The sequence below is a fragment of the Pseudophryne corroboree genome, chromosome 6, assembly GCF_028390025.1.
Source record: "Pseudophryne corroboree isolate aPseCor3 chromosome 6, aPseCor3.hap2, whole genome shotgun sequence".
Classification (NCBI taxonomy): domain Eukaryota; kingdom Metazoa; phylum Chordata; class Amphibia; order Anura; family Myobatrachidae; genus Pseudophryne; species Pseudophryne corroboree.
In genome coordinates, this window is record NC_086449.1 from 291,818,973 (window position 1) to 291,837,249 (window position 18,277).

The 18,277-nt window shown below is 43.8% G+C and overlaps 1 protein-coding gene across 4 annotated transcripts in view; it reads right to left on the reverse strand.

Annotated features, from left to right (window-relative positions):
• Positions 1-18,277, reverse strand: part of RAB27A (RAB27A, member RAS oncogene family) — a 164,891-nt gene that overhangs the window by 7,674 nt on the left and 138,940 nt on the right. For all 4 annotated transcript variants that reach the window (XM_063926124.1, XM_063926121.1, XM_063926122.1 and 1 more), the window contains one exon: positions 3,365-3,468. In XM_063926124.1, coding sequence (XP_063782194.1) covers positions 3,365-3,468 — 104 coding nt within the window. The remainder of the gene's footprint in view (positions 1-3,364; positions 3,469-18,277) is intronic.

Genomic DNA, 18,277 nt, shown 5'->3' on the forward strand with positions numbered 1-18,277 from the left:
CCCTGTTCTATTTGGCAGAAGACATTTAAATGATGCCACAGAGTACATGCAATCCATGTACTATAGTATTAATATAATACACTTTATTTACATAGCGCTTTCCTCCACTTTCAGAAGTCATGAAAAGGAGAATAGATTTTGACTGAAATACTTTGGGGACAATTACACAATTCAATTTCTAAATTGTTCTTTATAATAAAAGGATAACCCATACTGGGCATGACCCAAGTATGTGGTGCAGTCTTTGGACGCAACCAATGAGAAGTTATGCAAATCTTGCAAGTGCCATCATTTGCGATAAGACACCCACCACTGGCTTCTCAAATCTGCTACATGCGTCCAAAGATGCAGCTTCAGACCAAGAACATTGCATGGACCATTGGACATCTGAGCAACCTTAGGGTTGTCCGCCATAAATAAGATACTGAAGACGCAGTCGCCGGCTTTGGCACGTCCCCCCTACCCCCCCCCCCCCCCCCCCAAAAAAAAATGGCACCAAGGTGCCTCCATTTTTATCAACAGCCAGTCACTGCTCCCAAACGCCTGCAGTCAAACTGCAACTAACACTGTGTATAGGAAAAGGAGTAAAGATGTTCCATCATCTAATATTACCATTGGTGGCAGTAAAGGTTTGCAGTAAGGACTGGTAATTGCAGTTTGCAGCCTGGCCTCAGTTAAACAGACTAATAAGCCAGGATGTGCTCAGCTTTGCACACAAGCAACCAGATTTGGCTTCTGCTTTGTATACTAACCACCAATTTGGGGTCTGCTTTATACAACAGCCACCAGTGAATCTAGAGAAGTACAAACAGTGTAATATACAGTAGTAAAGTGCATGATGGATGCTCGTGGGTACATTTAGCATCAAGGACCTTGAGCCTCTAGGCTCACACCTGAAGAGACTATGCAGATAGGTCATGGGGCAAAGTTTCATATGTGGTGCTTTTCAACAACATCACATCTTCAGTGGCGTCAGTTATTGAATTTAAAATGACAATGCAGGCATGTTTATATTGAATTGAATTGCCCATTTAAATCCAGCGGCTGAAAACTGCTGCAGACGCGGTGGCTTTAATAGGCACCAGACAATAAATTTCTATTTTATGAAATCTGTTGGTTTTATTTTAAGTTTCTGATGGAATTGATGCATGTAAAACAATAATTGCTGGGCACGAAAGCTGCAGAGTTACCAGGCAAATGGCCAGATATTGCAGAGTGTTGGATCCCAAAAGGTCTGTGCTATCCAGTAACAAAACAATCATTATGAAACCTGTTGCTAAACCCAAATCAGTAAATGACCGCTATCATCTTCTGACCACACTAATATCAGTCACCTGCAGTGGCGGCTCCAGAGGTGGGCTGCAGTGCAGTCCAAATTCAAATGGAGGAGCCACACCAACTGCCAATGAGTCAGTTTTGTATGGTGGCAGTTGGTGTGGCTTCATTTGAAATTCAGACTGCGCTGCAGCCCCACCTCTGGAGCTGCCATTGGTCACCAGTTACACCAGAAGTATAGAGAGGTGCTGGCTAACCATCCAAAACTTATTAAATTTGGCCATCTACATCTATCTGGCTGAAATGCAGAAACAACCCATGTAGAGCTCCCTTTTGAAAGGAAAACGGCATGTCCAGTGTATGTACAGGTTGAGTCTCCCTTATCCAAAATGCTTGGGACCAGAGGTATTTTGGATATGGGATTTTTCCGTATTTTGGAATAATTGCATACCATAATGAGATATCATGGTGATGGGACCTAAATCTAAGCACAGAATGCATTTATGTTTCATATATACCTTATACACACAGCCTGAAGGTAATTTTAGCCAATATTTTTTATAACTTTGTGCATAAAACAAAGTGTGTGTACATTCACACAATTCATTTATGTTTCTTATACACCTTATACACACAGCCTGAAGGTCATTTAATACAATATTTTTAATAACTTTGTGTATTAAACAACGTTTGTGTACATTGGGCCATCAGAAAACAAAGGTTTCACTATCTCACTCTCGCTCAAAAAAAGTCCGTATTTCGGAATATTCCGTATTTCGGAATATTTGGATATGGGATACTCAACCTGTATTACAATATACACATCTGATAAATGGCAATTTTCACCACAAAGAAGATGATTATGCTTTAACTAGGAAAACTGTGGAATACTGCACTGGCCATTTGTCTAAAACACACTAGTAGTAAAACAATGGAAAGCCTGAAGATGTGGTGTTTCAAAGACTAAAGAATACAAAAGACAGCACACGTCACTTTAAATGGCAAATATGTGGCACGATAGTATGGGTGGCATGTGAAGTTATATTTGCCTTCATTCCGTGCAATACAGCAACACAAAACTATTTGTTACAGATACTTAAAAATACAAAAGACAAATGAGGTGAAAGTTCTGCGCTCTCTTTGTGCTGCTGTTTCCATAACTAATCTGCAGCTCTTGATCTTGGGTGGGAATTTAGCCTCTCTCTAGACAACATAGTGTTTGCAGAAGAGGAGGGTGTTCCCAGTTATTTGTCACAAGAAATACCACAGGGCTTGTTAAGCTTCCTTTAACAAATAAAATATGCAGATACAGTAGGCAGCAATAAACCAAACAGCACATAGTTTCACACTGAAAAGTAAACCCACAGACATGCTTAGCCTCTTTTCTGACTGACTTTACAGGTTTAGGCCTCTGTGCTGAAACTACAATTCCAACATTCCAGTAGATGTTGAGAGTTGTGTAAAACAGCAAAGAAGCCAGAAATTGCTTACAAATGTTCTTTTATACTGTGTGTATACTTCAGGAAATACTAACTGTAATATGACCACAAGCTTAAAACTAATACAGCATCTGGCAGTTTATGGGGGTAATATATTAAACCTTTTAAAGAGTGGAAAACTAGACAAAAAGAATTTGACATAGCAACCAATCAGCTTATAGCTAACAATTATCAAGTACATTCTATAAAATGATAGGTAGTAGGTGATTGGCTGTTACGTGCAACTTCTCCACTTGCTCACTGCAAGCCAATCATTTTGGACTTTGGGCTTCAACATCGATCCAAACCTCCCATTCCTATTGCAGAGCTATGCAAAAAATTACTTATGGCGCATAAATTGCAAGATTTCCCTAAAGCAAGGCATCAGATAAGCATGTTGGGCAAATATGTCTAGGTATAAGCACGTCAGAATTCTGCCAATATTATTATTGATACTGCATGGGCCTCGACTTAATTTGAATTCAGATCTAGATTTTCATGTGTTCAATTACCAATTGTTACTGGTAACTGCTGTCTAAAACAATATGAAGCAATGTTCCACTAGAGGTCAAATACAATGTGAGGTTCACTGAAATCACTCAAGAACATACTTATCCAGTTCCTGACATTCAGGAAGCTCTGCTCATTTGTTAAATCAAATAGCAAAAGGAATCCCATTGCATCTCGGAAAAAGGCTGTTGTCAGACTGCGAAACCTAGGAAAAGTGAAAGACACTACATTGGCTGCGGGACTCAAAGGCACACACAATGTAAATTCATTTACACAGAATATAAATATTGTTACTTGACCAGCAGTTTTTTTTTGTTGTTTTGTTTTTATATTTAGCAAGTTTTGATTCTTTCCCAAAAAGGAAACCATGGGAAATTACAATTGTATACAATGCTTTTCTCCCCAGCGCCAGAAATCAAAAAGGGATAGCAAATCTTGGCCAGGACAAAAACATGGTGCTGAGTGACCTGGTTGCTATGACAACACAAGCGCTGTACTCCATATAAATAACAGCTGCAAAAACACTAAAAGTCCAGTTGTTGACAAGGATAAACATTTATCTTCCAAGCTGCAGTACATATCCGTATCAGTAGAGAAAACTACCAAAAACATGAAATCCCATGTCCAATATTTTCAATGGTAGCTTTTCATTTTCAGTGTAATGAATGTTATTAGTTCAGTCAATCTAAAAAGCCAATGTGAACATTGTATCGCAGACATATCTAGGTGCTTCAAGCCTGCAACCATTATGCTGTTACAGTTCCCCTGGTGCATTGGCCTAGACTTATTAGAAAAATGGGATTTTAATTACCTACCAGTAAATCCTTTTCTCGTAGTCCGTAGAGGATACCAGGGTCCATTTAGTACCATTGGGTATAGACTGGTCCACTAGGAGCCTTGGGCATGTAAAAAATGTGATAGTGTACGCTGGCTCCTCCCTCTATGCCCCTCCTACCAGACTCAGTCTATTCGAACCAGCACACACAAAACAAGAGGAAAGCCATGCTAACCAAACTTGATGAGGAACAGCAACAGCTGAACCAACAACAGTACTTAACAAGTAACAGTTCAGGAAGAACGAAGCACTGGGTGGGCGCCCAGTATCCTCTACGGACTACGAGAAAAAGATTTACCGTTAAGCAATTAAAATCCCATTTTCTCTTACGTCCTAGAGGATACTAGGGTCCATTTAGTACCATAGGGATGTACCAAAGCTCCCAAACCGGGTGGGAGAGTGCGGAGGTTCCTGCAGAACGGATTGGCATCTGGGGACCTTCAGTTTGGTCAAAGTATCGAACTTGTAGAACTTAGCAAACGTGTTAGAACCTGACCAAGTAGCTGCTTGGCCGAGCTGTAAAGCCGAGACACCCTAGGCAGCCGCCTAGGAAGAACCCACCAACCTAGTAGAGTGGGCCTGTACAGATTTTGGAACCGGCAAACCTGCCGTAGAATAAGCATGCTGGATAGTAAGCCTGATCCAGTGAGCAATAGACTGCTTTGAAGCAGGACACCCAATTTTATTGGGATCATAGAGAACAAACAGCGAGTCTGATTTTCTGTGACGAGCTGTCCGCTTCACGTAGATCTTCAAAGCCCTCACAACATCCAAGGACTTTGAAGTAGCAGAGGTGTCGGTAACCACCGGAACCACAATAGGTTGGTTGACATGAAACGCAGACACCACCTTAGGAAGAAATTGCTGACGAGTTCTGAGTTCAGCTCTATCTTCATGAAAAATCAAATAGGGGCTCTTGTGAGACAACGCCCTCAGTTCCGACACACGCCTTGCTGAAGCTAAGGCCAACAGTGTGACTGTTTTCCACGTAAGAAACTTACGTCAACCTCCTGTAAAGGCTCAAACCATTCTGATTGTAGAAACTACAACACCACGTTGAGATCCCAAGGTGCCGTGGGAGGCACAAAGGGCGGTTGGATGTGCAGAACACCCTTCAAGAATGTCTAAACCTCCGGGAAGGAAGCCAATCGTTTCTGGAAGAAAATGGACAAGGCCGAAATCTGGACTTTTATGGAGAAAAAGTAGAGGCCCAGGTCCACCCCCGACTGCAGAAAAAGGAGAAAACGTTCCAGTTGAAATTCCACCGCAGGAAATTCCCTGGTTTTCACACCAAGAGATGTATTTTTTCCAAATACGGTGGTAATGTTTAGACGTTACCCCCTTTCTGGCTTGTATCAAAGTTGGAATAACCCTGTCCGGGATCACTTTCCGGGCTGGAATTGGACACTCAACTACGATACCGTCAAACGTAGCCATGGTAAGTCTGGATAGATGAATGGCCCTTATTGCAGGAGATCCTTGCAAAGAGGTAGAGGCCACGGGTCCTCTAAGAGCATCTCCAGTAGATCCGCGTACCAGGCCCTTTTTGGCCAGTCCGGAGCAATGAGTATTGCTTGAATCTTTTCTCTTTATATTCTTTTGAGAATTCTTGGGATCAATGGAAGTGGTGGAAACACACACACCATCTGGTAAACCCATGGAGTCACCAGAGCGTCCACCGCCACAGCCTGTGGGTCTCTCGACCTGAAACAATACTGCTTGAGCTTCTTGTTGAGACGAGAGGCCATGTCGATTTGAGGAACCCCCACCGACGTGTTAAGCACCCGAACACCTCCGGGTGAAGGCCCCACTCTCCTCTGTGGAGGTCGTGTCTACTGAGGAAGTCTGCTTCCCAGTTGTCCACTCCCGGAATGAAGATTGCTGACAACGCCATAGCGTGTCTTTCTGCCCAGAGGAGAATCCTTGTTACCTCCGAAATTGCTGCTCTGCTCTTCGTTCCGCCCTGCCGGTTTATGTAAGTTACTGCCGTCACATTGTCCGGCTGAACATCAATGGCTTGATCTTGAAGATGATGTGACGCCTGCAGAAGGGCATTGTATATGGCCCTTAGTTCCAGAATGTTGATCGGAAGGTTGGTTTCCTGACTTGACCATTTCTCTGGCTGGGTCCACAGGTTATCCACAGGATAACATTGGGATATGCTTGAGCGTAATCGGATTGGCACCAAATCGATCATGAGCTTTGTGGCCTCCCAGGATGCACCGGGCTCGTCCATATAATCCCGCCCACCGACTCAGTCAAATCAGTTTTTTGTTTGGTGCAGCAGGAGTTGGACCATGGCCACAGAGCTGCTGTGTTTGGCAGCCCTAAGAGCTTTTTGTTTTATTTTTATAGTCTTACCTTTTTTTGAGTGAACTTTCCTAACAGCGTCTTACATGCATATTGGAAAGAGTCGCTCCAACACATCTCCGCCGGGTCGCAACAACGCTTACCCACGGTACAAGTGCTGTCTCGACGGGCGTCTGTGTCGGATGTTACTAGCAGGTCCAGCAGACGTTACCAGGCTGTGGCCGGAGCACGGGGAGAAGGTAAGGCTTCGGTTCCGCTTAGAGGGGGAATACGGACACAGCCGCACTGATTTGGGAGGAGACTACCAAACAGTAGCTGGAGCGCCACCACCACAGGTGCTCTAGCGCTAGGCTTTAGGGATCAGAAGGCGCCAGGATTAGCTTGAGGCTGCGATCCCTAGGGTTGATGCCAGCAGTGGGGAGTCAGACGCTCTCCTGGTCGCCCCTCCCCCCAGTTCCTGACCAGTTACAGAGCGTCTCCCGCCATGAAATGATTGCCTCACTTCCGTCTCAGGTCGCAGCATGGCACTGCCTCTGTATACACTAAAGTTTGACCGCTAAGAGACTGAGTCACAGACAGGAGCGTCTGCATGCACTAACGTTCAATGAGCGTCTGTGTCCAATAAAAATACCGGGGCGGCAATGTACACTAGTAGTGTCTGTATCCACTCGGTGGTTTGCTAACGTATTGATCATCCTGGAAGTGGGGTGAGTCTCCCTGTATCCCACTCTACAGAGTAAGGGTTATACAGCATTAAAATTCTATCTACTATAAGAGTATGAATAGTTAAGTTTAGTGCCTATTGCATATGAGTTTTGAACAATGCTGTAGTTTTCTCCGCAAATGCGTCTGAATACACTAAAATAACTGTATAATACAGATAACAGTAGATGTACGCCTACATACTTGAAATGTGTTTGTAGTTGATAATATGCTCATATGACTAATAATATGTGGCTGACTGCTAGTGTGATTGCTGACTTTATATATGTTTGTCAGTGTTTTTTTTTTCTGAACATCAATGCTGGTGCTTGGGTTGGGGTCAGATTGATATCACTTTTTATGCAATATAAAGTGTGTTCAGTCACAGATTGTGTAGTACTGTGGAAGAGTTGATTATCATGTCTAAGAGCGGCAAAGGTGACGAGGTTACTACAGTAACACCAACACTTAAAACATGTTTATCCTGCAAGGTGGGGTTAATAACTCAATCCTTGGGAAATAATGGGTTGTGTGCAAATTGCTTTTCATTTCAGCAGACTAGGCAGATCCCTGTTCAACAACAAATAGATCCACCTTGGGCCATATTTGCACAGACTATCCAGTATAGCTGACAGGTTGGCCCCTGCAGCTCCAACCGCAGGAATAGGTTACACGATTAACCCTTACATGCAGCTCCCATCTTATGGTATAGACCCTACAGCTTCTACAAGTCAACAAGCTGATAAACCGTGGGTAAATATATCATCTAATTCACAGGCTACACAGGAGGATACAACAGATGATGACTCCATATACTCTACTTCGCCTTATGAAGAACAAATAGACAAATAGAGGGCTTCAGCTCAGAAGATATAGCTTAGTTAATTGGAGCAATGAAGGCTATTCTGTCTCTAGAAGATTCAGTTGAGCCAGTAGTAAAAACGAAAGGACCTGTGTTTAAACGTCCCAAAACAGTTAGGGTGGAGTTTCGAGGGTCAGAAGAACTGACGGAAATTATAGAGGAACCTTGGGCTACGCCCAATAAGAAATATAAAATCCCAAGGAAATGGGATTCGTACTACCCTTTTCCAACTGGGGTCTGTTTAAAAAGAGAAGTGCCTCCTAAAGTAGATACGCACGTCATTCAACTTGTGCAAAAATCCGTTTTACCCTTGCCTTCAACATCATTAAATGATGTCACAGACAGAAGAGTGGATGGTTTTTTGAAAAACATATTTTCTCTGTCAGGGGCAGTCATAAGGCAATCTATGGCCTCAGCCTGGATGGCAAAAGCAGTAGTTGAATGGGCTGAAGAATTAGAGAATGGGCTTTTAGCACCTACTAGGGAGCAGGAGTCTCATATAGCCCATATGAAACAGGCTGCGCTATTTCTAGAAGAAGCAGCAATGGATATGGGTACGATTGCTTCCAAAGCATCAGCCTTAACAGTAGCTGCTTGCAGAGAAATTTGGCTACGTACATGGAAAGCTGATTCAGAATTCAAAAAGGTTCTGGAAGCTTTGCCTTTTGCTGGGAACATTCTTTTTGGTAAGGAATTGACAGATTCTGGAGTCAGAAGCTGAACCCAAGAAGGTTAAATTTCCTGCCAGTTATACTGGGTTCAGGTCTTAGGCCATTTCGGTGGCATGGTGAAACAAAAGGGAAAAATGAACCTAAGCAAACCCAGTACAATAAGTCTGGTAAAACAAGGAAGCAGTGGGCCACTAGAGGAGCCAGCTTCCAAACCAGAACAGAAACCATCAGCCTGAGGGTGCGGGCCTCCACTTGGGGGACTCCAAGGTAGGGGGGCCATCATCTTCAGTTTGCACACATATGGCAGCTGTTGACAACAGACGCTTGGGTGCAAGAAGTGGTATCTCGGGGTTATGTTTTCCCATTCAAAAAGGTTTTTTTGTACCAGCCCGTCTCGCGTAGAGTTAAGGGCCATGGCACTGCAAGAAACAGTTCACAAGTTGCTTCAGTCAGGAGTAATCGTCCCAGTACCTGGGGAACAACGGGGGAAGGGGTTTTACTCCAACCTATTCTTGGTCCAGAAATCAAATGGGTCGTTTCGACCCATCCTCAATCTCAAAATGTTGAACAAATACATTTGGGTACCAAGGTTTCATATGAAAACATTACGTTCCATAATTTTGGCCATGGAACCAGGGGATTACATGGTATCTCTGGATTTACAAGATGCTTACCTGCATGTGCCGACAGCATTGTCCCATCAGTGTTACCTCAGGTTTTCAGTTCCAAGCCTTACCCTTTGGGTTGGCCACAGCTCCCAGAGTATTCACCAAGATCATGGTGGTTATGGCAGCCTATCTTCGCAAGCAGGGGATAAGAATTTTTCCATACCTCGATGATCTTTTAATCCTGGCACAATCCCAGGAATTACTCTTGAACCATCTCCAACAGACAATAACTTGTCTACAGAAACATGGATGGCTCATAAATTGGGCAAAGTCGTCTCTAATTCCGTCACAACGGATGATTCACTTAGGGGCTGTATTGGATTCAGGTCTGCAGAGAATAATTCCCTGTGAGAAAAATATCCAAGGTGCAGTTAATGACTCAGGAATTGTTGCACAGTCAAATAATATCAGTTCACATGGCAATGTGAGTGATGGGGTTGATAGTGTCGACGTTTGACATGGTGGAATATGCACAATTCCACTCAAGACCTTTGCAACATCTGATTCTGACCAGATGGAATGGAGTACATCAGACAATAAGGAAACAAATGATGGTACTTCCGGGAGAAGTAAAAAGGTCGTTTGCCTGGTGGCTACAGACATCCCATCTAGACAAGGGGAGACCCTTTTGGATATCCGATTGGGAGATCCTGACAATGGATGCCAGTCTTCAGGGCTGGGGAGCAGTGTACGGAAAATTATGGTTCTAGGGACAATGGACCAAAGAGGAAAGTTGCCTGCCAATAAATTTGTTGGAACTACAAGCCGTATACATGGTACTGATTCAGGCAAAGGACATTCTGCAAGGAAAACCAGTCCAGATCCGCTCGGACAATGCAACGGCAGTAGCATACCTCAACCATCAGGGAGGAACTCGCAACCAAAGAGCAATGGAGGATGTAAGTCACATACTAAAGTGGGCAGAACTCCATCACCAGCATTATCCGCAGTGTTCGTTCCAGGAGTCCTAAACTGGGAAGCGGACTTTCTCAGTCGGCACACCATTCAGGAAACAGAGTGGTCTCTACACCCGGAAGTGTTTTAGACTTCAGTAGACAAGTGGGGGTTGCCAGAGATAGACCTCATGGCGTCCCGTCTGAACCACAAAGTTCCGGCATACGGGTCAAGAACAAAAGACCCCGGAGCGATCCTTGTGGACGTACTGTTAGTGAAATGGGAATTTCATCTGGCATATCAGTTTCCTCCAATCTCCCTGCTACCCAGGGTGGTGAGGAAAGTAAAGCAAGCAAAGGGTGCCGTGATTCCAATAGCTCCGGCTTGGCCAAGAAGGCATTGGTACATAGATCTGCAAAGGATGTCGATGGATGCGCCAATTCTGCTCCCTCAACGTCCAGATCTACTAATGCAGGGTCCTTGTTGTCACAAGCATCTGGATCGGCTAGCTTTGACGGCGTGGCTGTTGAAACCTCTATCCTGAAGTCAAGAGGTTTTTCACAACAGGTAATTCAAACAATGCTTAGAGCAAGGAAACCCTCCTCTGCTCGCATTTATCACCGAATATGGCAAGCCTATATTCATTGGTGCAGTGAAAGAAATATGGATCCAAAATCTTTCAGAGTATCCAGAATCTTAGATTTCCTTCAGGCAGGAATGGATAAGGGTTTGAAGGTGGCTTCCTTGAGAGTTCAAGTTTCAGCATTGACTGTATTGTTTCAAAAGAAAATTGCTACTTTACAGGATGCGCATACTTTTTTCCAGGGAATGCTGCACATTCAACCTCCTTTTGTTCCTCCTGCAGTACCTTGGGATTTAAGTCTGGTTCTCAAAGCCCTTCAGGGGGCTCCGTTTGAACCACTAAAAAAAGTGGATCTTAAATGGTTAACAGCTAAAGTACTCTTCCTACTAACTATGGCATCAGCTAGAAGGGTTTTAGGAACACTATCATGTAAGTCTCCTTTTCTGAGTTTTTATCCAGATAAAGCTGTTCTCAAAACTAAGTCTGGTTATCTTCCAATGAAGAAATTGTGGTCCCGGCTTTTCAGGTATCGGGAGACGCGTCGCTGAACGTAGTCCGTGCATTAAGAATCTACGTAGATCATACCAGTGCCATCAGAAAGACAGATACTCTCTTCATTCTCTACGGATTTCACAAGAGAGGATGGCCTGCTACTAAACAGACGCTGGCAAGATGGCTTCGAATGATGATTTCAGAAGCATACTCTCAAGCTGATCTCCCTGTTCCGGCTAATGTCTCTGCTCACATTACCCGTAAGGTAGGTCCTTCATGGGCAGCACAACATGGTGCTTCAGCAGAACAGATATGTAAGGCAGCCACATGGTCTTTCATTAACACATTCATTAGACATTATGCCTTGGATACCTTTGCCTCACATGACGCTGAATTCGGGTGAAAGGTTCTCCTGTCCAATCAGGAGCGTCCCCACCACTAAAAATTTGCTTTGGGAAATCCCAATGTTATCCTGTGGATAACCTGTGGACCCAGCCGGAGAAATATACGTTATGGTTAGAACTTACCGTTGATAACACCCAGGGATCCCACCCTGACACACCTGATTTGAGAATCTTTATACTCACTAACCTCTTCCCTCTTGCATGGAAGGGTGTGCATGTGTGTTCTCGCCTGAATAGGGTTCAGCATAATGCTCCTGCCTAATTGCTTTGGAAACAACTGATTTGACTGAGTCGGTGGGTGGGATTATATGGACGAGCCCGGTGCATCCTGGGAGGCCACAAAGCTCGTGATCGATTTGGTGCCAATCCGCTGACGCTCAAGCATATCCCAATGTTATCCTGTGGAAACCTGTTGACATAGGAGAAATACCAATGCAGAAAATATATTACTCCCAGTGCTTGCTTGATATCACACATACAGCTCGAAATTGTTGAATTAATTTTTGTTTTATTTATAAATATGTAGATAAATAATGAATAAATAATTAAATGCTAAATAGGTATAACATATATGTTTATTATATAACAGTTAAAATTCTAAAAATTCTAAATACCGGTATACACATATAACAGACAAAGACAAATGGTGAAAAAGACAAAAACTCAGGGTTTTGGTGAATAGAAAAAGGTACCAGATGGAAAGAATACAGATGATTATAGAGATGGGTAGATACGCTAGTGTGCGTTTTACTCTATCCACTGATATACATATGTATAGTTTATTTGTTGATGTGTGAGGTAGTTCTAAGAATACCAGATTGAGTTATGAACAAAAAAAGTAAAGGTCCTGGGGAATGTAACAATATTGTTACAGTGTCTCTGTCCAAATGGGGTTTCTGTGCAGGTGGATACAATGTCTCAGTTTATGTTGTTACTCACAGTCTTCGTAGTCAGAACGGTGCTGTATCTGCACTCGTCCAGGGGACCCTCTGTGTCCTGTTGGATGCCGCTGCTCGTAGCGTGCTGGGGGTGCTTGCCCGAACTCGTCCATGCGGTCTCCTATATTCAGCTCGAAGGCTCTTTTTTGACGGCGTGGGAGCGGGGGCTGATCCGGGGTACGGAGTCGTGTTGTTGTCTGCCGGCAGACTGAATGGAGCTTGTGCCGCGGGAGGACAGTATCTAAGTCCGGACCCGTGGCTGATCTACGCGTTTCACCTGTGGCCTCATCCTCCTCCGTCACCTTATCAGGAATATGCAGGACATCTCTAATAGCTTCTATCAGGGCCTGTATTCCTTGTGACAGCGCAGCATCACCTCCTCCTGAGTCCACCTCACCCTCCTCTGCGTCTGATAAGTCATCAGTGTCAGCCTGCAGGATGTGGGTCAGTGTACGCTTTTGCAGACAAATGGTAGGGGTCTGAGACGCCGGTATAGGAACTGAATATCTTTTCATCAGGCCATCCACAGACTGCCTTAAGTATTGCGTCTCTTTCATTATGGGATAATTTATTTTAAATATTTGAGATCATCCCTTTAAGGAATTCCAACAATGCTGGTTCGGACCCACTAACCTGAGAATGTGTACTATCCCCCCGAGGAAGAAAGACACTCTGCCGTGCATGAAACACACTCCTTGCCTGACATTGTAAATGTGAAGCACGCACACACACGAAAGGCTAAAACACAGTTAACCCACACACAGCCCTTCCAGGGAGAGACAGAGTATATATGAGCCAGCTACACCGTGCCCTTAGTGCTAATGCCAAGCTTAGCTGGGTCGCAGACTAAGTACCCTGATAGGGGCTTAGTACTCTAATAACGCTCCCCTTCCCCCCTTACTATGACCACCTGGTACCGCTGAGGTAAGCTGGAGTCCTTCTGGAGAAGCTGCGCTTCCCTGCCTGTCTGTCTGTGTGGAACTGTAGAGGGAAAATGGCGCTGGTGAGCCGCTCATAGTGAAGCCCCACCCCCTTAATGGCACACGGTCTTCCTGGTTTTATTTTAAACGGGATGAGGTGTTTTAGATTCTTCAACAGTGGGACATAGTCCCTGAGAGCGTATTTGCCAGTGTGGGTACTGTATAGGATGACTCAGTTCACGCCTCATAGCGGTACAGCCTGCTCTGATCTGAGCATGGAGACGCAGCCTGCTCCTCAGCACTGCACTCCGTACCCTCATTCCGCCATAATAGCAGGCAACCCGCTAACCGGACGCCGGCATAACACTCACCACTCTTCTTTCTTCTGGCTCTGTTAGGGGTGGCGGCGTGCTGCGGGAATGTACGCTCGCCATGGTGGGGCTTGCGAATGGTTCCCTCAGGAGCTCAATGTCCTGTCAACTGGGAACGGAACCATTAACCCTACAGGAGGTTGGGCTGCCCCCCACCCCCTTAAGTCCCATAAAGCAGGCAGACTCGTGCCAACCAGACCAGCCTGAAAATAACAAATAGAAAATAAATGCAGAAAACTCTTCAGGAGCTTCCCTAAGCATGACCGGCTCCTCCGGGCACATTTTCTAAACTGAGTCTGGTATGAGGGGGGAGCCAGCACACACTATCAAATTCTTAAAGAGCCAAAGGCTCCTAGTGGACCCGTCTATAACCCATGGTACTAAATGGACCCCAGTATCCTCTAGGACGTAAGAGAAATATAAGATGGAAATAGATTTAAAAAATTACAGATTTTTCTTAAGTGTAGACTTAAAATATAGTTTACAATAATGATAATTCTAATCATAATAACCAATTTAATGTGTTTGCTATAACATAGAATGACAAATGCTAAGAGGATTTCCTTTCTTCTCTAAATACAATACTGTCCTAAAACATCAGCGCTTCTGGGATACATACATCTTTTGCGGCTAACACTGAATATTTAATACACACACCTACTGTACATTTTACTGTATTTTTATTTAACGGTTTACTCAGGAGCATGTGCATTGTGATTTTCCATGGTCATTTAATCTTTTCTTACGTGCCTAGCATTATTTATTATTCTGCGCTAAAATGACCATGAAATGCTACAATGTATACGTGTATTTCATGCAAGTGGAGTTTATGCCAATCTTTGTGGGTTGTACTTCTGTACTTCTTCACTACTGACTGACACTAAGTTGTTACTGGTCATTAGATTCTAGTAACTCTAAAGGCCCATACACACTAGAAGACTTGGAAGATGTGGAAGATGAATGTGGAAGATGAGCAATTTCCCTTGAACTCCCTGACAAACGAGTTTGAGTGTACAGACTGAGTGATTTTACAAACGATCTGAAGGACGAACGATCTATTCTGCTGGGATTGAGCTGCATGCATGGACGACTGACAACCTGCTTCCAATGACCACGGGTGCGTGCATTGTTTGCGGTGTACACACTAGAATGATTTGAACACATCCGTCGTTATCGCTCATAACTATGGCAAAAAATTGTAGTGTGGGTGGGCCTTAACATAAGAATGACGCTATAATTGAAGTTGTAATTGAGCCACTCAATCTAATAAATAAACTTATTTAAAGCATCAATTAATTAAACCTTGTGCTAGACTTGTGAAGTGCCCTCTACCTGGAAAGCCAAGCTTAGTAACTCATACCCCTTTCATACCGGTAAATTGCCGGGTGGATGTGTGTGAAAGGGGTAAGTCCTGAATTCCCGGGTCGCCCGACCCGGTATTTCAACCCGGGAATAAGGCACAGTTATTCCTGGGTCAGGTGTGGTGTGATCTCATCTCCATGCACCGCCTCTGCCCTTGATGATGCTGGCGCAGCCTCCGCTCCCGCCCCCAATGGCAACCCAACTCGGCATATTGCTGGGTCGTGTTGCCAGTCTGAAAGGTGTCTCATCGCGGGTCGCACCCGGGAAGGACCCGGGTACAATTCCCGGGTGCGACCTGTGATTGCTATGTGAAAGCAGTATCACAGACCTGTGTAAACAGATTAGCCTATGGTAAGAGACTAGCAGTTCCTTTTTCACAATGTTTCCCCATGCAGTAGATCTTGCTGGCTTGATGCATATAAATAAAAAGTCAAAACAGATAACTTGCAGCCCATTACTGTTTATAGCCAATGTATTTTTATTTAAATAAGAACTTCACCCAAACTTATCTTCTGATTCAGCAATTCCCTGCTTTCCTAATACAGTGTGTCCACTTCAAACAGACAGTTAGTAAAGGTTGGAGGCTCGCAGAGTAGTTTGAATCGCGCAAGGGTTGGTACAAGACCTGTGCTGGATCATTGGATCAAGGTCACGGCAACAAAGATAAGTACTGTAGAAAAGTGTATTTTGCCTGGACCCAGAAAATAAACTCCATTTTGGGTAAAATTAATTATTCATTTTGCAGCTTGAACATGTAGCTGAACACGAATAATACATCCATTAAAAAATATATAAAACGTTTCCTTTTCTGCAACTGCATGAATTGAGTACTTACACCCACAAGGTAACTTGACAGCCTAGAAAGAAGAAATCTATCAAAGAGTAGAAGTTATAATACAAAACCACTGATTTTAAGCCAGATTCTAAACTACATATCATGGGAATGTAGTAGAGAACCCAGCGAGCAGAATACTGGCGCTGGAATCCCGAATGTAAGTATACCAGGAGGGTTGGGTTTAGGTTGCAGGCAAAAGAGTTAGGGTTATTCTGCAGGGGGGGTTACGTTAGGGTTACTGTTCTCCAGTGCCCATCGGGATTTCAGGCTGTCAGGATAATGTGAAGACTAAACCTTGTGGGTGGAGAATCATAAGAGTATTTCCCCTGATACTTCGCTAAAGGCAGATTTTAGGTTATGTTTGAAACAAAGTATACAAACACCATAACTAAAACATACATCGCGCTAATTTACATAAAGCACATCTGAAGCATTAGAGTGGATATATAAAAAGACAGTATCACCTGGCGCCAATTAAAAATAATTAAATATCTATTTGCCTGCTGCTTTCTATTATACAGGGAATACTCAACCCTTACAAAAAACACAAAAGAAGAAAGATAAAAAGTGCTGGCAAGTAGTATTAAAAAAAGAATTTCTTTATTTAATTCTTATTTGGTATTTTCTTTAATTTTCCATTAAAAATAGCAATAAAAAACAATAAAAGAAAGGATTCCTTTCTCAGTACCTTGCAGTTGGTCCAAGCTATTGATGAATATTAACCCTTATATGCAGGGGTGTAGGGAGGGCGGTTCCAGTGGCGCTCGAGCTCCAGGCGCCCAAGACAGTACAGGGCGCCGCAGCTCGACTCCACCGGAACCTCCGCCTGGCCGCAAGCAGTCACTGACAGCTGGAAGCCCGAGCTGCATCAAATCTCTCCCTCCCCTCCAGTCCGTGACTTGCGTGTGACGTCACGCATCACACGGACGGGCGGAGACGCGGCCAGCAGCAGTCGGGAAGCAGGAGCGGGGCAGGTATTTTTTTTTTCTTTTGTGTTTGTGCCGCTATCAGGGGCACAGCTACAGGGGGCACAATTACTCTGGGCACTGCTACAGGGGGCACAACTATTCCGGGCATAGCTACAGGGGGCACAACTACTCCAGGCACAGCTACTGGGGGCACAACTACTCCGGGCACAGCTAAAGGGGGCACAATTTATCCAGGCACAGCTAAAGGGGGCACAACTACTGGGGGCAAATCTACAGGCAGCACAACTACTGGGGGCACAATTACTCTGGGCACAGCTACAGGGGGCACGCCCCTTCCCTATGAAGCCACGCTCCTATTTTTTTGCCTCGCGCCTTCGGCGCACACTATATTTAACCTATGGGTATGTGTGTGTGGGGGCGCCAAAGGAAACTTTCACCCTGGATGCCACAAGGTCTACACCGGCCCTTGTGACCACGCCCCCAATTCAGTACAGGGGAGGGGGGCGCCGAAACATACCTTGCTCCAGGCACCATGACACCTTGCTACACCTCTGTTATATGACATCAACACTTCTCTCCTACTTACTAAATGCTACTAACACATTTATGGATACACACATACATTGCTTTCCCATATATAGAACAAAAACCTTACTAATTTCTAAAGGGAACTATACGCTTCTGCATGATACTGCTTGCTAATAATTTCTGAATGGAACTTTAAGCTAACACCTGTTTCTAGATCTGGATACAAAGTTACCAATTCTGTGTGCTCTTGCATGAAAAGTTTCAATGTTGCCATAAATGGAACTGACAAGTAGCAGCTGAATATAAATCACCTAACATAAGAGAGCTCTCTATAAGGATACAATCGTATACTTAACCAATATATGCAGAAGGACTGTGCCTGGTCTATGCAGGTTTTTGTTCTATATATGGGAAGGCAATGTATGGCTGTATCATTATGCATAAATATGTGTTAGTAGCATTTAGTAAGTAGGAGAGAAAAGTGTTGATGTCATAAGGGTTAAAATTCATCAATAGCTTTGACCAACTGCAAGGTACTGAGAAAGTAATCCATTCTTTTAATTGTGTTTTATTGCTATTTTTAATGGAAAATTAAAATTAAAGAAAATACCAAATAAGAATTAAATAAAGAAATTCTTTTTTAATATTACTTGCCAGCGCTTTTTATCTTTCATCTTTTGGATATATAAAAGCAAGCACGCCCATAAAAG